This window comes from Tenrec ecaudatus, chromosome 7 (genome assembly GCF_050624435.1).
Source record: "Tenrec ecaudatus isolate mTenEca1 chromosome 7, mTenEca1.hap1, whole genome shotgun sequence".
Classification (NCBI taxonomy): domain Eukaryota; kingdom Metazoa; phylum Chordata; class Mammalia; order Afrosoricida; family Tenrecidae; genus Tenrec; species Tenrec ecaudatus.
In genome coordinates, this window is record NC_134536.1 from 74,053,165 (window position 1) to 74,080,358 (window position 27,194).

The 27,194-nt window shown below is 39.6% G+C and overlaps 1 protein-coding gene across 1 annotated transcript in view; it reads left to right on the plus strand.

Moving 5' to 3' along the window:
* Window positions 1–27,194, plus strand: part of FBXL4 (F-box and leucine rich repeat protein 4) — a 75,580-nt gene that overhangs the window by 30,035 nt on the left and 18,351 nt on the right. Inside the window, exons 5-6 of the mRNA XM_075554748.1 lie at window positions 5,583–5,827; window positions 14,170–14,383. Of these exons, the coding sequence (XP_075410863.1) occupies window positions 5,583–5,827; window positions 14,170–14,383 (459 nt within the window). The remainder of the gene's footprint in view (window positions 1–5,582; window positions 5,828–14,169; window positions 14,384–27,194) is intronic.

The window sequence follows — 27,194 nt, forward strand, 5'->3', positions numbered from 1 at the left end:
ATACAGAGTAGTCCAGCAGGAGGTCAGAATGAGAAGCGGGGTTCTCAGACAGGAAGCTAGTATGTTCATTCAGGCAGGAATCGATAAAGCCCTGGAAATAGGAAGGGTTGGGCAAGAAATAAACATCCAGCGTTTCAGACTCTACACATCAAAATGAACTGGTGAATATGAAGATGAAGCAGAAAATGAGAGGGACTTTCAGGTTTCCAGTTAGAATGACATAGTGGATGAAAGTTTCATTAACGGTAAAACCAGCATGAGAGTACGAGTGTGGAAAAGACACTGACTTTGAGGTCTCTGTAGTAGATGAAAGCAGACTTTCTGTTGAGGACAGTAGGTGGTTGCAGAGTTTGAAATTCTAACATAGGTTTGTGTGAGTACTGCAAAGGGGAGAAGGGAGAAACCATGGTGAATGAAATTTCTCGTGAAACTCTAGAGTGAGAACGAAGGGTCGAAAACAGAATTCCAACATCTGCGGGTCACACAGAAGAACATGAGTGATTCTTAAGAGCAAAGTGTTGTGCAGCTGGGAAAGGAGCCAGGAACGTTGACTGCCTGCTGCAGAGCTGAGTTAGAAGTGCCCGTGTTGGGAGGTCATGTTGACCCTTTACCATTCAGCTCAAGGCCTGAGGCAGCCTTCCCAGACTTGATTAAGGGACTAAGGAGAGAGGAAGAAGCTTCATTCGTTGTGGAATCAAATCCTACTTGATGGTAGGATGCCCCTATATAAAAACACATTTTGACAGACAGTGGGTGATTAAGGGTTAATGAGTGTTACAGGTTTGAAACTGTTACTTTTTATTGCATCAAAATACAAAAGTACTTTCTATGTATCAGTGTCATAGTTTCCATGTTTTTTTCTATTTTGCTATTTGCTTAAAATACAGTGTTAAGTATCGTAGAATATTTTCATAGTATTCATCTTTCAGTATAGCAGCATTTTGGAATCATGCCAGAAATGCCAGACATTGTTAGGGATTATTTAAATTACAAATCATCTGGAAAGAGTAAATTACTTATCCTCTGATGCAGAGTTATATCTAATTTTCAGTGCCTCTTTGTACTGATTGCTTTAAAATTCTGCTGAAATCTCTTTTAGCATTAAAAGTTACTTGTGTTAAAACAACAAGATATTAAATCATTCTATAAAAATTGACTGTTGACAAGCCCAAATGGTTCCGTAGGTTCTTTGAAACAGTAAAGGGATGTATGATTCCCCTAAGGAGCCTGGGCAGCATCCTGGTTTAAGTGTTGGGCTACAAGCTGCGAAGTCAGTGCTTCAAACTCACCAGCCACTCAGCAGAAGACCGAGGAGGCTGTCTGCCTCTGGGAGGATTTACAGTCTTGGAAACCTATACAGGGTCACTAAGAGTTGGAACCAACTCAGTAGCAGTGGGTCAAATACCTATAATCCTTAAACTCTTTCAGAGCATAAAGAAGGAGGAAAGTTTTGGAAACATTAAGGTAGCACACAAACAGAAAATACCAGATGAGTTGTATTTTTTATATGACTGTTAATGCCAACATCTTAAATGAATGGACAGCAAATAGAATTGTTTTACAAGAATAGTAAGATGAAGTAATCTAGAATTCATATAGACCTGTAACTCACCGTTTTCATATTAGAGAATTATATATGAATATTATAATACTAAGTCAAAGGAGAAAATCCTACAGTCTTCTCAGTAGATGTGTGAAATTGTTTGATAAATGACAGCTAAATCCAAATTTTCATCCGTTCTTGATTTTATAAAGTTCCTTTGTGAGGGTACTTATTAGTTGTCTGCTGCCCAGGGAAATTTTGGGGAAGAAGAGCAGCAGAGGGGGTACTAGTCATGCCAGAAATTATGAAGCTCCAGGATTGATAGTTATGAGTTAACAATGAATGTAGACTCTCATTTAGAATCAAACATTTCCATGCATCCCAACACATAAACATTTAAAAGTTTAGACACTGCATATGAAATTGATCTGAAGAATTATTGATGATAGAAGAAACAATGGAAAGACAAAGGACAGAATCCAGGGATGGACCAATAGGGAAAAAATGAATCATTTGGCATGCCCTTGACAAATAGCTGGTTTCTATATTTAATAGCTATGTTAGTCTGGGTAGGCTAGAGAAACAAATTCTTAGAAACATTCATGTGTATAAGAAAGAGCTTTATATACAAGAGCAATTGAATATTAAGAAAATATCCCAGCCTAGTCCCGATCAAATCTATAAGTCCGATATTAGCCCATATGTCTGATACCAATCTATAAAATCTTCACACTCACAAAACACATGAAATGATGCTGAATGCAGGAAGATCACAGGCCACTGGGTGGGAAGTCTTGTGGAACCAATGGCATTGTAAACATCTCAGCACTGGGAGGGGTCTCCACATGGTTTCTTCAGCTCTGAAACTCTCTGACTGTGGGTAGCTTCATGCGACTTCTTCAGCTCCCACAGCATGAGGGCATGGGCTATATCCGCATAGCGCCATGTGTCTTGTCAGTAGAGCGTCTCTCAGGGAGTCAGCAGAGAGAGAATGTCTTCTGCCGCCAAGGAGGAAAAACCAGAGTTCCCAGAATCCACAGGAGAAGGCCATGCCCACACAGAAGCCTCATTGACTATGACCCAAATGACAGACTAGACTCCACCCCTTCACTCTTAATCCTCTCAAGTTTCAAATTAACACCAGAGTATGTAACTGCCACAGTAACAGAACAACCATACAAGAAAAACTACAAAAAAGCCTGAATATTTGTGTGTTTGTTTTTGACTTACAGAATGGCAAAATTGAAACCTTTGATAGCAGTGCTGTCTCAAGTCATAGGTGAATGGATGTATTTACATGTCGCTCATAGCTTTATAAGTCAGTGTAAAAACATTCTGAATTGCAGTTTTGCACACATATAAGCTCTTTACATATATGTGGGCATTATTCCAAAAATGGACTGCAAAAGTTTGAGAAGATGTATGTAGGTTTGTACATTAATGTTACAACGCTGGTTGCCATAGGAAAAAGAAAAATTTGTGATTCTGTATGTGCAGACACAGAATGAGCTACAAAATGTACATCAAATGAGATACGCAAGGTACAAAACAGTGTATCTGGTGTCAATAACGGTATAAACCTAAGTCTGGAACTGCGAAGGGATCATTAGCACTGCTAAGGTGGTTCTCGGTAGAGGGAGGGAGGGAGGGAGGAAGGGAGGTGAAGGGTAGAGAAGGAAGAACATCTCATTTTATATTTTTCTTAAATTCTTGCATTTTCTTGTCCAACTGTACCCTAGTAGTTCGCAGGGTTATCGGGATGAGGAGATAATCGACTGATGTTTAATTTAATATCTTTCTCTGTCAAAAGCATATGTCAACATACACACACGCAGGCAAAACCTATATTGTTTTTTAAAGCCTACTTCAAATGTTACAAATAAATAGCAAAAGCATCCCAAAATTTATATTAGTCAGCTGATGCCCATGTTTTTTAGAAACTTGCTTTAAACTTACTTTAAAGATCATTTTGTGGTCATTCTGTATTCCTTTATACTATGGCCTACAATAGTGAATCTAGATAGTGAAATAAAAACCTCCTAGATTCAAGGGCATATTTACAAAACAAAAAGCCTAGCTAGATTAAATCCCCAACAGTAAGTAAAACCCAGATTCTTCTTTCATCTAAATGCTTCATTGGCTTTTGTTTTTTAACCATGTAGCAAATACCTTCGGTTTTCTTTTGTGTTATTTTGTGATTGCTGCTCAGAACAGGCTATTAGCAATAGTTTTCTTTGAACCCCAGCTTAGAAGCATCTAACTTTTCAATCATTAAGAAGTCTTGCACTAGAAATCCCTCAACACAAGAACAGTTTGTTCTAATGATCTGGCACTCTGAGATGCTCACCTTCCCAACACAATTGCTGAAGACAAATGGGTGCATAAGCAAAGGTGGTGAAGAAAGCTAATGGTGCCTGGCTATCAAAAGAGGTCACATCTGAGGTCTTAAAGGCTTGAAGATAAACAAGCAGCTATCTAGCTGAGAAGCAACAAAGCCCATATGGAAGAAGCACACCAGCTTGTGTGATCATGAGGTATCTATGGGATCAGGTATCAGGCATCAAAGACCCAGAAAAAAAAATCAATGTGAATAGGGGTGGGGTGAGTGTAGAGTGGAGGCCCAAAGCCCATCTGTAGGCAGTTGGACATCTGAGAAGACAGGCCAGCCAGGGTGCAGTATAGCACGGATGAAACATACACCTTTCCATTGGTTCTTTAATGCTAGACCAGAACATGTATACAGGTACAGATAAGGATTGGAAATACAGGGAATTCAGGACAGATAAACTCCTCGGGACCAATATTGAGAGTAGCCCTACCAGGAGGGTGAGGGGAAGGTTGGGGGAGAAAGGGGGAACAGATCATCAAGACCTACCTACAATTACCTACCTATACCCCCCTCCCAGGGGGGATGTACAATAGTTAAGGGGGTAAAGAGGGGTGATGTACAACCATTAAGGGGATAAAGAGAGACATCGGACAGTGCAAGACATGGAAAAATAATAATTTCAAATTATCAAGGGTTCATGAGGGAGGGAGGGAAGGAGGGAGGAGGGGAGATAAGCTGATACCAAGGGCTCAAATGTAGTATGAAAATGTTTTGAAAAATGATGATGGCAACAAATGTACAAATGTGCTTGACATGATGGATGGATGGATTGTGATAAGAGTTGTATGAACCCCGAATAGAATGATTTTTTTAAAAAAAGAAGTCTTGCACTAGTTCAGGGGGAACCCCGAATAGAATGATTTTTTTTAAAAAGAAGTCTTGCACTAGTTCAGGGGGACAATTTGACTTAAAGATAAGAGTTTCTAATAATATCTTTGCACTGCTTTTTTTTTTCTGTTCAAATCTTTACCATTTGGTCTGTGAACCACAGGGTCAGCAGTTTGAGACCACCAGGCACTCCAAGAGAGAAAGAAGTCTTTCTACTCCTGTAGAGGTTTACAGTCTCACAAACATGAGTCCAAATAGACTTGATGGCAGTGAGTGAGGTGACTGGCGGTGCTGTAGGGTAAACACTGTACTGCTAACTGAAAAGTTGGTGGTTCAAACCCACTAGCTATTCCATGAGAGAGTGATGGAGCTGTCTGCTCCCGTACAGCCGTAACAAACCCCAGAAACCCAATGCAGTCACTCCATTTCGATGGGTTTGGGTTTTTACTGTGCTGTCAGCAATGAGAGTAAGAACTCTTCTATTGTCATTGTCTGGTGTATAATAGTAGATATTCACCAAATACTGAGTGTTTAAAAAATTTGTAGAGTTCAACAGATTATCTCCCAAAATAATCTGCAAGATATCTTTCTTTGCACCCTAAGAAAGCGAATAGTCAACATGAGCCTAGTCCACTGAACAGTTTTGAAATGTAAAACAAGTATTCTTTCTTTGTATTTAGATAACTCTTGAATGTTCATTTGTACATGAAAATGGTTTTATAAACTGTAGAATACTGCTCTTTATTAGACTATGTTGCATACTTACTAATGTGATACTTGTTTTGCAGTCTTGATAATCTTAGTGTCTTTTGTTTTACGTAGCTCATTCAGCTGATTCTGAATCATCTTACACTACCAGATCTCTGCAGATTAGCTCAGACTTGCAAACTACTGAACCAGCACTGCTGTGATCCTCTGCAGTACATCCACCTCAATTTACAGCCGTACTGGGCAAAACTGAATGATACGTCTTTGGAATTTCTACAGCCGCGCTGCACTCTTGTCCAGTGGCTTAATTTGTCTTGGACAGGCAACAGGGGCTTCATCTCTGTTTCAGGATTTAGCAGGTTAGTGCAAAGCCTTGTTGCACCAGCAGGCTTGATTTACTATATTTTCACAATAAAAGTTTGAAATCCTATACCATGTACTTGACAGATAGGAAAAGGAAAAGCCTTTTGTGTATCACCTTTCAGAATGCTGCATATTTAAATGAATGAGGGTTCCTGTCCTCAGCTAAACGTCTTCATAGTATAAAGGAAAGCTATGCCCTTTACCTCATATTTTTAAAAAAATTCTTGCAACTTTCAACAGAATTCCTTTTTTTCCCCTTCCTTTTTCAGCACAGATGATTAACACATTTAAGAAAGCTTTTCCAAATCAAAATCTACCTCTCTAATGTGATTTGTCAGAAATGGAAAACAATTTATTATAGAACATTTTTAATTAAATCTTAATTACATGTGCAGTACATCACCCAGATTTAGAAGCTCAATTAAACTAATTACGCTGAAAATGCAATTGCATGAGAAATAGACGACCACATTGGCAGACCTGCCCAGGTGTTTCTGTTCCTTTCTATTTCCGCATTAAGCTTCCTTACTATTAAATATCACCTGTTAAACTTTTGAAAGCTTACACAAGTGTGTACTCATTTTGTAAAGCCTTAGTGATTTTTCTTAGGATATGAACAGGTGCTTTTAACCTTCATGATGGTGGCCTTCATTGCAGATGTTGTGGTATAAACCCATCATTTTCATGAAGTTAGACAATGAAAGAGTAGAAACTTTGGGGGGAATTACCTGTTACTTTTCATTAGTGAATAATCCATTGCCCTGTTTTAAAAATCGACAAGTGAACTACCAGTCTCCCCACATATATCCCCAGTTGGCTACATCCTTGGACGTGGCCAAGGATGAATTAGAAATTTGCGTTAGGTTTTGCTTCCCCTGGACTCTGGTTCTTAAAATGAAAATACAGTTCCAATATTGAATATTTTCTTCCCACTCGATTCAGATGAAGTTATAATGTTTGAGATCATAACACTGTGTTCCTAGTGCTAACATGGATTGTTGATGCATCAGAGTAAGACATAATGCCTTGTGCATATTGAAATTATGGTTGCACTGGATTTGTTTCTGCCAGAGAGAGCGAAGGGAAGGAGTTCTTAGATAAAGCCTTACAATGTTGTGGGTCAAGAAGGTGAACCACATGTTAGAGATAAAATTCTTGGTTTTGATTATGTAAATTTGCTCAATGGGGAATCTAGTAGAAAAATAATGCATTGTTTTAGCAATGTGATTGCAGTGAATTATATTTTCAAAGGCACTAGACACGTCCATCCAGTGCAACACAGCTTAGTCCTTTCCATCTTTTTTCTGTACACATATTTCATCTGCATATTTCCTCTCTGCTCATCGGACCAGGAAGAACTGAAGCTAGTGACAACTATGGGTTTTTAGAAAATATATCATTGATCATAAACCAAGGCCAAACTGAATCTGAGAACAGATGTTTATTAGTAAATATTATTGTAGATTCTAAGATCCTGTCCAAACTCACTGCCATCACGTCAATTCTGACTCATAGCAACCCTCTAGAACACGGTAGATGCTGCTTTGGGTTTCTAAGACTAAGTCCTTGCAGCCTCGTCTTTCTCCTGCAGAGCCACTGCTGGTAGGTTCTACCTGCCGGCGTTGTGGTTAGCAGCTCAGTTTGTACCCCATAATGCCTCCAGGGCTCCCTTATGGTGTTTCAGTGTTTGTTATAGTTCTTTGATGCTTGCCACTATTAGGAAATTGTGAAGTGTTTGTTTTCACTCAGGGTGTGTAAAGTATTGTTCTGTGTGTTACTGACCAAGTTGAAAGTCGTAGGGGCCATAGGAAGTTCTTCAGAGAGTTCATGGAAAATGTGTATTGTGAACTGAGGATACATGGTTTTCAGAAATGTCGTACATTAGGTAGGAGAAGGCATCCGTTTGAAAAGAACTCTTATCAGGGCAGCTTGAATTCTGCTTCAACATCGAAGCAAAACCAGCACAGAATGGTGAAATCATCGATGCTCTTAAGAAAAGTTATGGGGACAATGTCCCAAAGATTTAAAGCAGTTTGCAAAGGAGCAAATCAAGGAAGGATGAGCTTGGATCTCTGTCTGTGTCAGTTTGTGGGGCAACTATTCATCTTGTTCCTGTTCCTCATTGAAGAGAACCAACCATCAACAGCAGAAGTAATGGCCAATCCCTTAGACATCTCAAATGGCTTAGCTTACTTGATTCTGATTGAACATTTAAATTTGAGCAAACTTTCTGCTTGCTAGATGCCAAAACTGTTACACCCAGATCAGCTGCAGAGAAGATCAGAGTTTTCGGTGGAAATTTCAAATATGTAGGATCAAGATCCTGAACATTTCTTAGAAGAATTGTAATAGGAGATGAAACGTGGCTTTACCAGCTTGATCCTACAAACACAAGCAAAATAGTAGTTCTCAAGAGGTGGAAATGCTCCAGTCAAAGCATGAGTGCAGTTTTAGGGATGCTCAGGCGTTTTACTTACTGACTTCCTTACCAAAAAACCAAACTCGTTGTCATCAAGTCAATCCCGATTCATTGTGACCCTATAAGACAGTGGTTCTCAACCTGCCTACTGCCACAGCCCTTTAATACAGTTCCTCATGTTCTGCTGACCCCCAACCATAAGCTTATTTTTGTTGCTACTTCATAACTGTAATTTTGCTACTGTTATGAATCATAATGTAAATATCTGATATGCAGGATGTATTTTCATTGTTACAAATTGAACATAATTAAACATAATGAAAGGATAGTGATTAATCACAAAATAATATATAATTATGTATTGTGAGATATTTATGTGTTTTCCAGTGGTCTTAGGCGACCCCTGTGAAAGGGCCATTTGGCCAGCAAATGGGTCTAGGCCCCCGGTTGAGAAGCACTGCATAAGACATGGTAGAACTGCCCCTGTGGGTTTCTAAGCCTTAACTCTTTACGGCAATGGAAAGCCTTATCTTTCTTCCACAGAATGGCTGGCACGTTGTGAATTGCTGACCTTAAGGTTAGCAGCCCAGGGCATAATCACTGTGCCACCAGGGCAGGGTCAAGGAAAGCTAGTGTCTGCTTCTCATGAGAATGTTTTGAGAAAGTTAGCCAGAGAGTTAGCAGAAAATACCTGGGAAAGCTTTACCTGAGAGTCTTTCCCCATTGCAGGTGTCTGCTCGTTTCTCTCATCCAACTTGGGCGATTTTGGGGAATTTTCTTGATGAAGTCCACCTCACAGTCCTGATTTGGCTCTTTCTGACTTCTCTTTGTTGTCCCATTTTAAAATGTCTTTAACGACACCCATTTCCCCGATTAAATAATAATAATTTAACAAATTTGTGTATGGTCTATCAGGGATATTGTGGGAAGGGGAGGTGGGAGGGGAACACAGTAACCATTGGCACGTTAAATTCTCAGGACCTCGGTTCTTTAGGTGTGGACTGAGCGGCGCATCACTGCTTACAGAGGTAGCATGACGGAGCTTACTTGAGAAATAAAGTTTGTATTTTTTGTTTTTATCTTTTAATTCCATTTGTCCATGAATTTTATAAAGTCCCTTGTATGAAACAGTTCTTGCCATCAGCACGCAGAGAAAATAAGATGTAAAGATAAAGACCTGAACATGTCCTTTACTTAAGTACATTTGTAAACTGGCCAGATGGCAACGTGTGAGGCTGGACATTAAAGGAAACACTGGGTGGGAATGGCTGGAGTGCTGCTTGCTCTGTTGCTGTGCTGCATGCGACCTTGGCTGACTGAGTACAAGAGAAACCGAACAACTCGGTCTTTAAAAACTCCCTAGCTGCTTCTGGTCTATGAGAAGCTTCATCAGCTGCGAGAAGGAAGCTTTGCAGTGCTGTGTGTTACATTCTGGACTGATTATGGATGAAGATCCTTTGCAGGCTAGCGCTTCAGTTTACTTTCTCACCAGCAGTTTCTCCCCTGTTATCAATTTACTCAGGGTAGCTGCTGTGGGGCTGTTTGAGTAATCACCAAAGTGCGTCCATAAATTTATGTTCTCTGTTTTATTGTACCATTTCAGCCTGTAAAGCAGTAAATCTCAGTAGCATCCCTCCAAGCACAGTCACTGTTCCCATCAAGAAAAGAAAAAGTTTAAATAACAGAGATTCTCTATTGGGGAGGGGAGTGCTGAAGTTCTGCCGACTGATTGCTGTTGGCCCCCTTGACTTGACTGCTGAATTGATAGTCATTATGGCTTGTAGGCAGCATTCCCAGAATAAACAATACATATTCATAACTTGATTATTAATGAATAATCTATGAATAAGTATCGTCTATTTATGCTCATTACTGTGAAGAAGACTTATTTATAATACTTTAAAGGAGGAAAAAAGTACCTTTTTAAACTAGACACCAATGATGATGAGCTGCTTCTCTAGCAAGTCTCTGGGACAGAGTTAGATATCATTTGTTTTTGTTGCCTCAAACTTTATCATCCCATATGCAAACTGTTTAGCTGGATTTCAAAGAATTTGGGAAGGTAGGGGAAATTGTAGTATTCTGAAGAGCAGGGAAATAGGCTAAATTGGAATAATGAGAACTTTAAACTTTTAATCAGTTATTAAAATCCTATTCTGACTGCAGATTTGTGATTTGCAACTTCGAGTACTGCTCATGCATATCATTACTCATTAAAATCACATCTATTATAATTCCACTTTCCTTTCTAATAGAGTTCCCTGAAGTCTTGGATATCCCTTTGCCTCCCTGTCTGTCTGCGCTTTGAGGCTCAATGACAGCGTTCTGATGTTCAGAAAGCCTGAGGCTCATTTTTGCACTACTGTTTTGCCACAGAGTTGCACACAATAATCACCTTGATCCCCACTTCAGTTAGAAATGAGATTTTGCCCCAGCCCTGCTGTTTTACCCCTTTCACCTGTTGTTCTTGCTGCCATCTAGTCAGTACTGACCCATAACCACCTGCCTGTGGGTTTAAAGCCCAGTCTTTCTCCCAAGTTGTTAGCAGTGCATGTTCATTCTTTCAGGAAATACTCCCGTGTGTTCCAGATGCAAGAAATTCAGTAAGGCTTGTGACACACGGTGTTAGTTCATGGTTTAAGATGCCTGTTGCCCATCCATAACTTTGTTTAGTCAGTTCTATGCCTTTATGCAATTATCTTTCTTATGCAGCCTGTCAACTCCTAGAGTGTAGCAAGAATTGGATGACTCTTTCCCCTTCCTTTTATCATTGCTAGACCGTACCAACCACACAGCTAAATGCAAAGATTTGTTTCTAATAGCCCTCTGAATGGTTTGGGATTAAACTTCTCTTAAGTATACTTTTTAATAAAAACTCAGCGAGGGTCAGTACACAAAGCATAAGATTAGAAATCAGAAGCACCGAGCTGTGATTTACACTTCACCCTCTCCTTACCGTTCCAGACTTTGGCAGGTTGTGAGGATTAGTGCCTTTCACTTTGTGATGAGTAAACTCAGATTAAATCGTCCATTCATGTGATGGTAATTATTTTAGGGTGCAAGTTACCACTTAGTAAATGACTTCTTATGTACTTATGTTACCCTGGACAAATTAATTCACCTCATAAGGATAAGCAATTTATTTTTCTCTCTAGAGACTCCTTTTCTCATAGCAGGAGGCCAAGTTTGGGATTGTTTATGTGAACTTAGGTCTTCTCATAATACCCCAATATCAAGAAATACTTTAAGAGAATTCCCATGGAATGACTAGGCCGAAGGAAATGAGGAAACTGTTGTTTCCTCTTCAGTATCTGATAACACAGTAGAGATGAATAGAAAGATGACAAATTCAAAACATACATTGAAAAAATATATATGAAGAGAAAGTTTCAAAAGAAACAAGAGTTGAGAGTAGCTACCGTATATACTCGTGTATAAGCTGAGTTTTTCAGCACAAAAAATGTACTGAAAAACTGGGATTTGGCTTATACACTGGTCAGTGGTAGTATTAGTAATGCTGTGGATGGCAGTGAAGACTGCGCTTTGTATGAAAATGACAGCAGTGATGGTGATGACAGCGAGCTCAGTGAGGACAGCGTCTATGATGACCTCACACCAGCTGATGCTCTGCATGGGGATACGGATGATGATGAGGAATCCAGTTTTGAAGGATTTTTAACTCTTTACATTTTAGCTTGGTTGCTGATTGAGCTCAGGGAATAGTACTCTTAAGGTATCATTGTTGATACCTTATTGTTTTTGTTGAACCTATTATCCACTTACTGTGCTGGTTTACTAATGTTAAATGACTTGTCCTTTTAGTTATGTTTTTTATTTAAAATAAATATTTAACTACATTACCCCACTGATGTCTCAGTTTTTAGTAATTTTATTTTCATTTGTTTTAATTATTGAAACTCACCGATAGCTTCTGCATTTTCCACCTACGCATACACTCGAGTCAATCAGTTTTTCTGGTTTCCCAAGTATTAATTAGGTACTTTGGCTTATACTCAGGTTGACTTATATTCGAGTATATGTGGTAATTGAATTTGCTGCTACTTCTGCCTTTGTGGGATGGAGATGTTTTGGGAGAGCATATATTGATATTGACCAAATAATTTGTTCAAAGTAGAAAGGCAAACTAGGAGTCTCTGAAAGAAAGAGTCAGAAAGCTCAGGAGTACGGGTATGATCATTTTGTTTATTGTGCTCTGAAATTGTACAACCTAGGGAGTTTCCTACTGCCTTGTGATAGTTGGCTTTCTGGTGATTATCTTGATATCCATCGGATTCTTTAGAAGGGAAAAGTTCAGTGGCAAGAGCAAAGAGGAAAGAGATAATCCTGGGCTCCAATGTTAACTATATATCCAGGTGTCTTCTTGGTGGCATAGTGGGTTACACATTGGGCTGTTAACCTCCCAGAGCCACTGACCACTCCCCAGGGAAAAGATGACGCTCTTTAAAAAAAAAAAATTTATTGGGGTCTCTTTCTGGTCCCATAAAGACTTACAGTATCAGTAACCACAAGGGCAGTTCTGCTCTGTCCCATAGTGTCACCATGAATTGGAATCAACTTGACGGCAGTGAGTTTGAGCAGACTGGTAAGATAGTTGGAGGTTTTAATAACCAGACAATGAATATACTCAACAAGTTACACGAAAATATTAATTTCATCTTATTTCTTAGGAATTGGGGCCAAGTAGGAAAAAAAACACAACCCTAAAACCCAGAGACAATAGAACTTAGTAGTTTCTGTAATAGGGGAAAACTATGTACATCACATGAGTTTTCATAATACTAAGATTTGTAAGTTTCATCACATGTTTGATGCCTAGCACCAGGTATAGCAGCAAACCAAGTTCCTGAAGGGTTTGAAGCTGTTCATAAACCCAGTATAAAAATAAAAAAAGGAAATGAGCAACTGGTGGTTAAAAGGAAGTAACAGGTAGGAAGTAAGTGATGCGGCCGTACAATATCAAGTCCCCAAATGCAAGCCTGTCATCATTTAGTTTATACTTGACTGCCCAGGTGGCATCAACAGTTGTGCTTGACTGCTGACCTAAGAGTTGACCATTTGAATCCACCCAGTGGTACTGCAGAAGAAAAGTCCTGGCCCTCTGCTTCCATAAAGATTGTAACCAAGAACACCCTCTGGGGCAGTTCTACTCTGTTACACATGTGGGGATCGCTAGTAGCGACTGGCAGCGAGAGTGCTCCACTCCAACCTGTAATGGCACTAAACAACTCCCATTGGGAGTTCGAGGTCCGATACCTTGTATCACATGTATGTCTGTAATGTAACACTACAGTTGAACATCTCTTAGAAATTTGGAGTTAAGCAGTCTAACTGCTAAATAGTAACTGTTACAGGAAACATGTCACTACAGTGCAGCTAAGCCAAGCCAGGGATTTTCCGAGTTAGAGAAGTCTGGTCTGATTTATTTTGGAGTCATGTAATTTAAGACAGTCATTGTATATGTAGTTTTCAAAATATGAATACTGAATGGATATTGATATGGCAAAGACTATCTTCTAAGAGGATAAACATTTTTGTTAAGTTTTTGTTTGTGGCTTTATTGACACAGATGTGAGTTACAAAGAAGTATAACCTGTGCTAGATTTTCCACTTCATTAGCTGACTCTGTAGATGATATAATTCTACAGAATTTATCTTGTTAGGTGCCGTGGAGTTGGGTCTGATTTCTAGTGCCCCTGTGTACAACAGAGTGAAATTTATCTTAGGTGGATTTATTTTAGCATAACCATTATATTCCAACATGCAATGAGCGAGAACTTAGACAAAAGAAACGCCATTTCCCAAAAGTGTCTTCTTATCTAATCCAAAATTTGTATTGGGCAGAACAGGAAGGTAGACTTTTACATTTTGCAGCATTCACACAGACGATTGTTTTTACAGGTTCCTGAAAGTGTGTGGACTTGAGTTAGCACGCCTTGAGTTATCTTGCAGCCACTTTCTTAATGAGACTTGCTTGGAGGTTATTTCTGAGATGTGTCCAAACCTACAAGACTTGAATCTCTCATCTTGTGATAAACTGCCACCTCAAGCTTTCAACCATGTTGCCAAATTGTGCAGCCTTAAACGACTTGTTCTCTATCGCACAAAAGTAGAGGTAAGAATTGTCGGCTACTGACTGCGAGGTTGATTCTGACCCCTGGCAACCCCATGTGTATCTCATTATTTATATCTTTTCCAGTTTCTTCAAAAATTTAGTTGTCTTTGCTTGTTCTTTACAATGTGATTTCTAATTTTTAGATAGAATTCAGTTTCTGATGCTATATGGATACTCTAAAATTACTAGAGCTGATTTAGTCATTTCCACATTATTAAAACTCTGCTATGTTTGTTATTAAGTTCTAATAAGGAAGTGTTCTTCTTCTGAAAACCTTATGATACTATTCATGTTCCTGAGTCAAGGATCGAACAGTGAACTGTGACCTGAAAGTCTGGAAAGAGCTGAAGTAGAAAGATGGAACACAAGTGAATATTTCTTTGGCTGGAGAGGAGACAAAGTGGAACGTGTTTACGATCAGTCCTAGGGGTTAAAATTCCTGATATCACTGTATAAGGAGTCTCATTATAGAAAAAATATACTCATATCATGTATTCTTTCCTTCTCAAATAATGTCTCTAGGATACCTTTCCAAGTCAACACAAATGGTACCTGCCTTTTCAGTGGCTGTGTAGAATGCCTTTACATGTTATTCCATAATATGTTTGATCATTCCCCCCAGACCATCAATATGGAGATTTCTCCCATCATATCAATTATACAGGTTACCTAACAACAGCGTTCTCTGCGTAAAGTTTTACATGGACATGGTAGTCCTAGGAGTGGCCCCGGTGGCGGAAGGCGATGCTCCGTTCATTTTTGCCACACTCGTTACCCACTTTCTTCTTTTTAATCATGCATGACTGGGGTCCTCTGATAAATGCCTACTCTGTCATATACTTGCTTGGTCTACTCCAGGCACACTAATGTTTTTTTTTTGTTTGTTTCTCGAATATTGACCTGGTCCTAACTCAGGGCCCTTTGCACTTGCTCTCCTGCCTGCCTGCACAACTTTACCAGCTAACCATTGCACAATGGGCCTCTTAGCTCAGTGTCCAATGAAAATTTCCCTTTTATTTTTCACAGATGGCTTCTTGAACACTGGCAACAAGCAGCCCCCCTTCTAGTTTATTTCTTTCACATCACCCAGTTTTATGTCCTTGTTGGCGGTCTCAGTCTATGAAATAGTCTTACTTATCCTCTTGTTCTTTGTGTTTCTCCTACTGCAGGATAAAAGTTACTTGATAGTGGTACCTCCTTTACCTTTCTCATTCCTGCATTTCCAGCATTTAGTGTAGTACTTGTTAAATATTAGCCTTTCAATAAATTGTGTTAAGTGAATAAATAAAGATGACTAAGTAGCATCTTGATGACGATATATTAATTACTTTCCCTCTGTAGTGGACCTGTGCCAGTCTTGAATATTAACTTGCTCAAGGTACTTAACCTTTGGCTATCTTAGTATCCTCATGTCTGAAATAGGGACAATGAAAGTATAAGTCTCGTAGGATCATTGTAAGAATAAAATCTTCTCTAAGGTGCTCAGACAATGCCTGACATAGAAAATCAGTCAAGGTTAGCTGCTAATAGTAACATAGTATCGTCATCCTCATCCTCATGACAGGCTGGTAGTAATGTTTAGTAACCTCAAAAATGTACCATTACTGTCACTAAAATTCATTTTAATTTCTAATTCTTCTTAATACTAACTTGTATAAGTCTTGTTTCACTTTACAAGGATATGTTATAGCTTTCTTCATGTAAGCCTTTTTCTGGTTAAATTTGTTTTTCAGCAATAACAACAATTATTTTTATTAGCTCTTAGTTATTGTTTCTATAGAGAAAAATATTATCTTGTTCATCTATCTTGTATCTACTCACCTTACTAAAATTTTATATTCTACCGTTTTTTCTTAAGTCTGTTGGATTTTCTAAGAATACAGTCATATGATTTAGAATTGTTATTGTTAAGTGCCATAAATTGGTTCCTACCCATAGTGATAATTTAAAATTAGCTGACTTTTATTTACTTTTTTGGTATTTATAGTGTGATTGCACTTCCTTCTTGAAGAATGTGGGATAACAGAGTCACAGCAGGCACACTAGACCAATATTGTGAGAGTGTCTTTATTTATTTAACTTTTTATTATGAGTTGAGTGAAAGTTTACAAAGCAAATCATTTTCTGTTCAACAGTTCATGCAAATTTTTTGTGACTTTTTTTTCAATTCCCATAATCTAACATCACTCTTCTTACTTCAAACCTGCATTTCCCATTTCCATTCATCCTTCTTTCCTAACCCTCCTGCCTTCTGAATTCTGCCTTTGGGTACCAGCTGCCATGTTAATCTTGCATGGTTGTATGTTTCTAAAAAGTGCCTACATCCTTAGTATTAGTGGTCGTATTATATTGTTTGACTGGAGCCCTGGTGACATAGTGGCTGTTTTAGGTTGAGACCCACAAGGTCAACAGTTCAAGACCACCAGCTGCTCTAAGGGGGAAAGATGAACCTTTCTACTCCTATAAAGAGTTACAGTCTTACAAACCCACAAGGGCTGTTCTGTCCTGTTCTATAGGGTCACTGTGTTAGGCCAGGTTGTCTAGATAAACTCATCAATGCATAAGAAAAAGCTTATATCAAGAAGTAACTATATATCAAGAAGGCATCTAGCCCAATCCAACTTAAGCCCATAAGTTTGGTACAAGCCCCTCTTCAGACTCACATGGCTGCATTCCGGACACAGAATGGTGAGTCAGGAAGCGGGAAGATGCAGGCTGGTGGGTGCAGAGTTGCACGGATCCAGTCGGTGGAAACATGGCAAGATGCTCACAGCTCTCCAGGTTAGAGACGATCCCCTCACGCAGGAGGCTGAAGTCGCAGATATACAGAGAGAGGTGTGCGCAATGTCTTCTTCCAAAAAAAAAAAGAGAGAAGGCCAAATCCAAAATGAGGCGGTCATCAGACTGTGACCTGATTGAAAGGTTGGACTGTACCTCTACACTTTTATACATCTTCAAGTTGACATAAAACCATCTAAGTTCCTCAGTGTCCATGAATTGTGGTCAACTTAATGGCAATGAATTTGACTTCTGTTGTTCTTTGTGTTGTTTGACTGAAAAGGGAGCCGTGGAGATCAGTTCAATTCTAGGCCTAAAGCTAATGTGTGACTAAGGACCATAGTTTAATGGAGGCCTGGAGAAGGGGTGCCCATCAGTGAGTGTGTCTTTAATGCCGTACTTCTATAAAATAGTCATACCTCAACTCTTTGAGGACCTGTTCTGGCCAGGCACTGAGACTGCAGCAGTGGACTCGCAGCTCCTTGGGTAGCTCCTGTATTCACATGGGGTTTACTGTGCCATCTGACAAATTGTCTTGATCATAGTTGATTTGCGTAAGAATATTTTATCAAATACGTGTATTACATTTTATTAAGTATATGCTATTAAGCTCCATTAGTGTACTTATCCTTTTTCTTATTGTACTCGTTTGTACATTGTCATGTTACATACTAGTTGTTTTGCACTCCTGGGATAATCTCTGCTTTATCATGATATTTTTAGTTTAATACATAGCTTGGTTGAACCTGTAATATTGTGGAATCATATTGAATGGTCTAAATTTTAGCTCTATAATTATTACGTATGTGATTGTGTAGAAGTTTCTTAAGTGTGCGTCATTGTCTTAACATCTGGTCAATAATAGTATGCATTTTCAAGGTTGTCGTGAAGGTTAACCATAAGGGGTACAACCCTGCCCGCAGATACAACATGCTTTTAAGGGTTATGTTTATGAATATTTTGTACATTCTTTCTTTAATGGGATTTAGCCATTAAAGAAAGTTTTCCTTTTCATTTTGTTTTGTCAGGTTTGGTGCTTGGGTTATGACAGTTTGGGAAAATGAACTGGGAAACTTTCCATGTTTTTCTTTGATGTGGAATAATATAAGTAAATGGCAATTTTCTGCAGATAGAAAAGTATTATCTTTCTCATGATGTGGGCCTGTAGCTTTTGTTTTAGTGTTAAATCAGTGTTGATGCCTTCTTCTATATGGGAGCCTGAGAGTGTTCAAAGGTGAAGGCGAGCATGTCTGTGTAATACAGTGGACCTGATTTGGGCCTCGCTGGTGTTTAACAGATGAGTTGGTAAGGTGAAAGCAAGATTTTTATTCTAGTTCCAGCCATTGATAAATTTAATGATCTGGGGTAAGTGACATCATCTCACGAATACCCAGAGTCTGTGTGCGTCAAATGTGAGGGCTCTCCCCGAATGCTGGGGTGAAAGTTGTTAGCCCGGATTTTCATTGGCATAAGGTGAAATGACCCACCATTTGTGTTGATGTACAATTGTCAGCTGCCTCTTCACTGGTGCATTTAGCGTTGTCTTCACCTGTGAACACTGAGTAATAAAGTGCGTCGTTGCATTTTTTTCCAATTAACTTTAAGAGGAAATGTGCGGGGTCTTCAAAAAGTTTATGGAAAATTGGAATTAAAAGATAGTGAATCTTTATCTGTTAACTTTTTGAAGGACCTTGTGTTGCATATTTAGTTTTTGAGACATAGCAAGGGAAAATAGAGTAAAACCCAAGAAATTATATTAACTTGCAGGCACATTAGTTCTGTGATGATTTTGAAGATGCCTCCTTCGGGACGGGACGCTTTGGGACTGTTCTATGTTAACAGGTCTGAGTGGCAAGGAAGCAGTAAGTTGTCTTTGGTTTACCTCAAGAGACTAGTAGACTGAGACTATTCTCAATGCATTTATCAATAAAAAGTTATTTCTGTGGATCGAGTGGATTTTCTATCTCGAGCAGTGCTCTGTGCATAGGGAGGTATATAACTCTAGATCCTATCAGCTCTGCTTCACTCAGTTTTTAAAATAGAGATGTGAAATGATTGTAGGAATACATTAAAACTTAGCTTTTGTTCTATGCTATGCCCTATTAAAAGTTTTTATTAGTCTGTTAAGACTACGCACATCACTTATAAATTTACACTCTATAGCTTTTATGGCATTGAAAGAGTAGGGACATTGTGTAAAGTTGATATTCCTTCATCCATTCAGCACTTCTACGTATGTGCTACTCATTTCAGCTGCCTCTTCCTTCTCACGATCTACATCACACTTCCGCTTTGGTAGTAAGTCATTCCGAGAAATTATGAGGAGGCAACAGAATCAGCTGGTGTTTTTGTTTCTTTGCATACAAGCAGAAGCATCAGGCTGGTCTTCATAGCCGTCTATGAACACCTCCCCTGTCTCTTAAGCAAAGCATAGGGCGCCCCTTCTTCTCTCTTCTCTGCGCTGTTTCTTTCACTTGTGGGCTTCACGATGGTGGCGGATGAGAGCAAAAAGAAAACGAGCGAGAAGCCAAGTTCAGGGAGACTGGCCTCTCTACAACTCGTCCAGCTAATCAGTTGCTGCCCATGCGGCCTGTTTGGGAAGAATTAACAGTGATTGATTTCAACTGCATTCACTTGCTTGCTTTAAGGAAATATGAGGAGGCTTCAAACAGTTCGTGGAGAAAATCCGTTATCTTTTCATTTCCTTTTCCCCAAACTTTTTGAGGCCCCCTTCTATGTGAAGGAAAATAAGATACAGTTACAGACTTTCTGAGAGACCTTAAAAGGAGTACAGGTTATCCAGCACCCATTTATTATCAAATCTGTGCCCAAACCCTACAAGCTTCTGAAGCAGGTCAACAAAATGTCACAGCACATAGTGACTTCAGAGACATAAGTTTATGGTGTACTACAGAGTTGTACTTATGTTTCTCTATATAATTTACTTAATAAGCATAGTGCATTTATGTCATTTAAAGGGCTTAAGTTTGTGTACATAGTGAATAAAGCTTTAAAGAATATAGAAGCTTGCAGAACCAAAGTTTGTAGAAGCTGCTGAGTATATTTTGTGTTGACTATCTTAGACTTTTCGTATATTATTTAATTTTTATGCCAGTCCAAAGAGAGTAGTTAATATTCCCATTTTAGACATGATGAAATTAAGGTCCCCAAAGATGAATAGTGGAAGCCTGGTGGAATAGTGGTTAAGCTTTGGGCTGCAGTCCTCAGGGTCAGCAGTTCAAAACCAACAGTAGCTCTGCAGGAAAATGATTGGACTTTCTACTCCCATAAACAGTTATAGTCTTGGAAAGCCACAGGGGGTCGCTGTGAGTCAGGGTTGACTTGATGGCAGTGAAAGTTAAATAAAGATGACTCAGTTGCTCAGTGATACTGAATCCTGAGAATCAGGATTCAAATTCAAGTCAGATAACCTCATGTTTTTAAATGATAAGACATATAGTAATTTTTTTTGTTTGTTTCTTTTTTTTAAATTTATTTTAACAATTTATTGGGGCTGATACAATTCTTTTCACAGTTCATACATATACATACATCAATTGTATAAAGCACATCTGTACAGTCTTTGCCCTAATCATTTTTTTCTCTTTTCTTCTTTTACATTTTATTAGGGACTCAAACAACTCTTACCACAATCCATACATATACATACATCAATTGTATAAAGCACATCCATACATTCCCTGCCCCAATCATTCTCAAGGCATTTGCTCTCCACTTAAGCCCCTTGCATCAGGTCCTCTTTTTTTTCCCCCTCCCTCCCCATTCCCCCCTCCCTCATATGCCCTTGGTAATTTATACATCGTTATTTTGTCATATCTTGCCCTATCCGGAGTCTCCCTTCCCCCCTTCTCTGCTGTCCCTCTCCCAGGGAAGAGGTCACATGTGGATCCTTGTAATCAGTTCCCCTTTTCCAACCCACTCACCCTCCACTCTCCCAGCATTGTCCCTCACACCCTTGGTCCTGAAGGTATCATCCACCCTGGATTCCCTGTACCTCCAACCCTCATATGTACCAGTGTACAGCCTCTGTCCTATCCAGCCCTGCAAGGTAGAATTCGGATCATGGTAGTTGGGGGGAGGAAGCATCCAGGATCTGGGGGAAAGCTGTGTTCTTCATCGATACTACCTCACTCCCTAATTAACCCATCTCCTCTCCTAAACCCCTCTATGAGGGGATCTCCATTGGCCGACACAGTTATTTTATAGAATAGTTAGGCTGTGTCTATCTAAAACAGAGATTCTTCTTACCACTTAGACCTTGTCTCCTTTTGAATTTGCAAGGAAATGCAGCATGATAGCAATGATACCATTCACATTGTGATCCAGTACAAAATGCAAACTGTTCTAGCATATTCAATTATATTTTATACAGATGTTCTATCAAATATCTTATTCTACAAGGTCTTGGAATTTTTTTCTTATAAATTATTGTGAACACAGTTCTTAATTTATAAATCACAATTGATCATAAGACACTTAGAAACATTGTTTTCAAAACAGACATTAGTAAAAGAGTATTTATACCAAAATTATAAGTTGAATCATTTCTGCTTCTTCACTTTTATACATCTAGGAGAGAACAGTGTCTGGTACATAGTAGGTGTGCAGTAAATGTGTGTTGAGTAAATGAATGAGAGATAACTCTCATCTATCTAGTTTCTCATTATTGGTTAAGTTAGTAAGCATAAGAACAATATATCTCTATAAAATTATCACATTTAGTAAGTAGATGGTTAGGTGATTTTGCATCTAGTGATAACTTTAAGAAAATATTTGACCTGTATTTGTTCAGAATTTTTTGGCCCTAAAAGATAGTAACATATAGCAGATAGTATACGCTGTATTCCACTTTATTTTCTTAACTTAATTCATGAGGTCTTTTTCTTTCTTGAGATGCATTTAGGATTATAATGAAAAATCCTGTCATCAGGCATAACAAATCTCTTCTTACTACATCAGCCCAAACTTAAATAAATCAATAAGAAAGTCGTTTTCTATTTGCAGAGTCTGTGGTCTGTATGTGGTGAATTTCAGTATCAGTAGATAGATGCAGAATGACAAAAACACGTGAGTACGGCTAAAGAGAAGCTGCGCCTGGTGTATTTCAGCCTGCATATGTATGCTAGCAACGTCTCAGGCCTGTGTTTGGTTGGAGGAGGGTTACTGTGAGGAAATATTTTAGTTAAAAAATAACTTTTGGGGTCAAATGAAGCCCTGCATAACCCTAGAAATACGCTGAGAGAGTAATTTTTTTAATAGTGGGTCTTTTAGAGCTGTCCATTTGCATAAGGTGGGATTTTAGGACAGGAAGGCAAGAAAACGTCAGTCATATTAAGTGTCACCTACCATCAAGGTCTCCACAGACTTATAACATTGGTGGCATACATGATGCCGGGAGCCATGCCGCCGGTTTTTCAAATACCAGCAGGTCACGCATGGTGGACAGGTTTCGGTGGGGCGATCTACTTCTGAAGCAAATGGGCGGTGACAACCTTATGGAGAGCGGTGGAGCCCTGCCGGATGCAGTGCAGAGGATGGGCCTCTCAGGCCGCACTCAGACCATGGCAAGGGAAGAGCTGCCTCCTCACATCCAGTCAGCTCTGGTGACGTAGATGGAGTAAAGCTTTGGGGTCTTCATGTGCGATGAGGCATGCCTCACAATGAGAAGACACAGCTGCTAACAGCCATTAGAATTGGCATGTGGAAGGCGTGAAGTATGAATTACGACAAACTGCAAGCTGTCTGAAAATGGAATACTTGAAGGTCAATACCCAAGGTGTTAGTGAGCTGAAATGGACTGGTATTGGCTTCTGAACCAGACCGTCACAGGGTCTTCTCTGCCAGCCTTGACAAGTTGAAGAGGAATGCGTGTTAAAAAGCGTATCTCGAGATGTGTCGCAAATACGAGGATAAGTAAAGAGGTATTGCTATAAATCATAGAAATATGTATTAAACAGAATATCAGAATGCGAAGCGGTCATATCCTGCATACCGTCCATCCAGCCTTAAATACTTCTGAGGGCAGCGTTTTCATCTCGTTGTTCCCTGAAGAGTCCTACACCCTTTGTTTCACACCGTGTCAGTTGGCGGTTTGGGCACCCTCTTCTCCTTAAGCAACATTTTCGACCTTCTCTTAAATTCTCCTCAATGGTGGCATCAAAATAACTTGGTAAACATTTCATTGCATAAGCCCTGTCTATCCGTTCACTCCTGTGCATTTGCTAGACCAATCTAGACTATCATTAGAAGTTTGCGCTTCTTTACTTTTATTTTGTTTGGGGGGGAATATCGTGTAGGGGGCTGGGGTGGGAGTGGGGCGTGATAGGTAGTTCAGTAAGAATGTCATTCTGTTGCTTAGCAGCAAACAAGAAAACCAAGAGTGTTTTTTCAAAGTTGGAGTTATAAATGGAACACCTGCATCCAGTTTTGATTGCCTCACTTCAAGAATGATAGAGCATAAATTGAAGGAATCTGAAGAAGTGAAAAAACTGATTACAGGTATTGTGGGAGACTGGTCTATGACAGTAAGCCCTAAGTAAGGCTCAGTGACTGTTTACTTGGCCTACTAGGCCGTGCCAGCAGTTTCAAGGACCCCATTGCCTTCATTTCATGAATTAGAAGACCACACAAATAAGTTGATCTGGACTCTGTTCAGTATCCACACTCACTCTCCTCCCATTTTCTTTTTTCTGCACGACTTTATTCAGCAGAGTGATTAGATGCACGTAAAGGTGCCTGCCGGTCTGTTGGTCATAGTGCCGGGGCTTTCCCACAAAAGATCATATTAACCGACTTCTGAAGAGAACATGATTGCATTGAGTGTCACACATTTGCTTCTGACACACAGGGATGGTGGTGGTCCATACTGATTTAGCGTAAGAAGCACATTGTGCATTGGTACATCGAAACAAGGGTAGCCTTTCTTTTAATAGCGCTGCTGCAGGTAACACACTTAGGCTGTGAGACCAAAGCACATGGCAAATGAAACGTGTTGAGCTCTCACTTGAAGAGCGTCAGGGTTGATAAACTAAGACCACAAGAACAAATTGAAATAGGACGGACTTTCTTGCCCAATACAGCCTATCATTAGCAAATTGTCACCTAGAGTGTGGCCTGCTTCAGATTTCATTCGACGGTGTACAAAACAGAAGAATATTAGTAATTACTCATTGTTAAACAGAATCCAGAGATAGTATTTTAAGCAGACCATATAAGAAAACTAACAACCTGTCTGAAAGTCTTTATGTCTCAGCAAGAATATATCATTATGCACTAGAAGTCCCAGTGGCCTGTGGGGCCTTTGGCTGAGGAGGGCATCGTGTGTCCAGAGCCAGTTAAATGATGGTTTAGTCAGATAGAAGTGGTCTGACTTGGCAGCGCACCCGTGGGAAGGGGAATCTCGTCTCGTAGGGGTAGACACAACTGTACTCACGACAGTGACCGGAGAGACAGGTAAAAGAAATGTACCTGAAAGTCCCTTGAAATGGCTGATTAGCGTGCTCCCTCATTATTGGCATATCACAAGGGAAGCTAAATTCTAATTATAAGGCTTGTTTAGTGATTTTAGAATGAGAGCCCTGAGAATTAAGTGTTGTGACTTAAATATTTAAAGGCATCAGTGCAGAGCAGTGAGGCCTTCTCAGAAGGAGAGGTGCTTTAGCACTCCGGGCGGTAGCACTTTGTAAGTTGGCCGTCATTTGAACAGTGTCAGCCAGCCTCTGCCAGGTCCGCCCCCTCTTCCATGCTTTCTAAATGCCATGCTCTCGCTGATGGAAACATCCTTTCTTCAGATATGCCACAAGGTTACTGTCAAGTTCAGTTCATGTTTAAGCTGCCATATCTCCTGTGTGCGCATGCTAGTGAGAGAGAGATTTGAGATTACACCTTATAGGAAATCGGGTTTTCCATTCCACAGTTCATGCATACTTGTTTTGTGACCTTGCTTGTCACCCCCACAGTGTAACAGTACTCTTCCCATTTCCTCTGCACACTTACCCTGTGTCTTTCCTTTCTATCCCTCCCTACCTTCTGAGCTCTGTCCCTGCGCAAGTGCTGCCCGTTCATCTTTGATCCATATTTCCTAGGAGTGCTACCTCCCTGGCATTATTGCTTTCCTTGTAGGCTTGTCTGTTGTTTGAGTGGAAGTTGAGCCAGAGGGTGAGTTCAGCTCCAGGGACCTTGGAGGGCATTTGAGGACCATAGTCTTGGGGATTCTACCGATTCCAATCCCACCAGTAAGTTGGCCTTTTACATGCTTTTGTCTTGTTTCACGGTTTTTTTCTCTCACTCTGTTTACCTCCCATTGTACTTCCTTTTGAAGCGGTCTCCCTTGGTAACAGGATACAATCTAGATTTTATGACCTTAGGGATGTAGAGGGTGGGGTTCACGTGCCTATTGGTCTTTGGGACTAATTACTCTCTTTCATCTTTGATTTTCTTCACGATCCTTGGCTCCAGATGGAGTGATACCATAGTAGCACTTTCTATGGCCGCTCATAAGCTCTTAATCAGTTGACTTTAGTGTTCTCCGAACACGAAATCTCTGCTCCCATCCACTATGGATTGTCTGGACAGGGAAGGTCCCTTTGGTCTTCTGTGAGCAGAGGTGTGTTTAATTGCATTATATACTGAATTAAGATCCATAAGATTTGAAATGAAACTGCAAGCAAACATAATGTGAATCCTCAGCCTTAGATTTTTTGTCATCACACAGACCATGCATTATTGGTTCATAGCAGATCTTATTAAGCTAATTGAATACAAGCATCCCTGAATGACTATGACTTAATTGATGCACAAATATGTAGTTAATTATAAGAAATTTGAATAGTTCATAAAATACTTCAACTTTTTAACTCATACGGTCTCACCTCAGATTTATTGAGATAGGAACACTGAGGCAAAAGATTAAAGTTATGGAAAGTGAACTGCGAAAGTGTGTCCAGTACATTCAATGCCAAAAATTGAATGATTTTGTTTTTAGGATTGTGGTGGTTTGCCTTGCAAATTTATGGATTTTTCTTTAGTAAATATACTTTTATAATATTCCATTCTATTGTAGCTTTCTATGTCGTGTTTGCAACGTATCATGGTGAGTGAAAAAACATTTGTTCTTGATCCAATTAATCCATCTGATGTCACTAGTATCTCTGTATTAATTATACTAGTGTGCAGCCTTTTTCTTTTGAGTCATTTCTTATTAGCAGATAAAGGGCCTGAAAGCTTTACTCCATGCACATCATTAAAATTACCTCTTCTTTGAGGAGGCAGCTCTTCCCGTCTTATTTTAAGTGCCTGCCAACCCAAACTTTCCTTTCCTGGCAGTTATCAGACCGTGTTCCCCTGCCATCCATACGATTTCCCATGACTAAGCCCTCAGACGTGGGCTTGTTGTCTGTGCTTAGTCTGCAAACTGCTGAAGCCTGTCCACCATGAGCGGCCCTGCTGGTATTTGAAATGCTGGTGCTGCCGGTACCATAGCAACATGCAAACCACAGAATACGACAAATTGTCACATGAGCTGTGGAATAGACATAGAATTTGACAATATGCAATTAAATACTTATCTTTAAAAAAATAATCAATTGCATTAAAAAAAAACCCCACGGCCTTCAATTGATTCCTACTCATAGTAACCCTGTACAGGTTTCTGAAGCTGAACCTTTAAGAAAGCAGATTGCCTGAGCATTCTCCCTCAGAGATGCTGGTTTACTTGAACCACTGACCTTGTGGTTAGCGTCCAACAAAATTTTTAAGATGCTGCTGAGATTTATATGCAAGTACAGAGGATCAAACACACTGAGACAACTTTGAAGAAGGCAGCCTTACTGTGCCAAAGCATACACTAAGACTCACTACGGAAAGCAGAGATGTGCTCTCTCTTTAATGGAAATGAGGAAGGAGACTTGGGGAGGTGGAGGTTGTTCATGTGGGTGAGTGAGTTCTTAGCCCTCTCAGGTTAATTTCAGTCGTTTAAGCTTATAACTTTGTTTAAGATGCAGGAATTAGAACT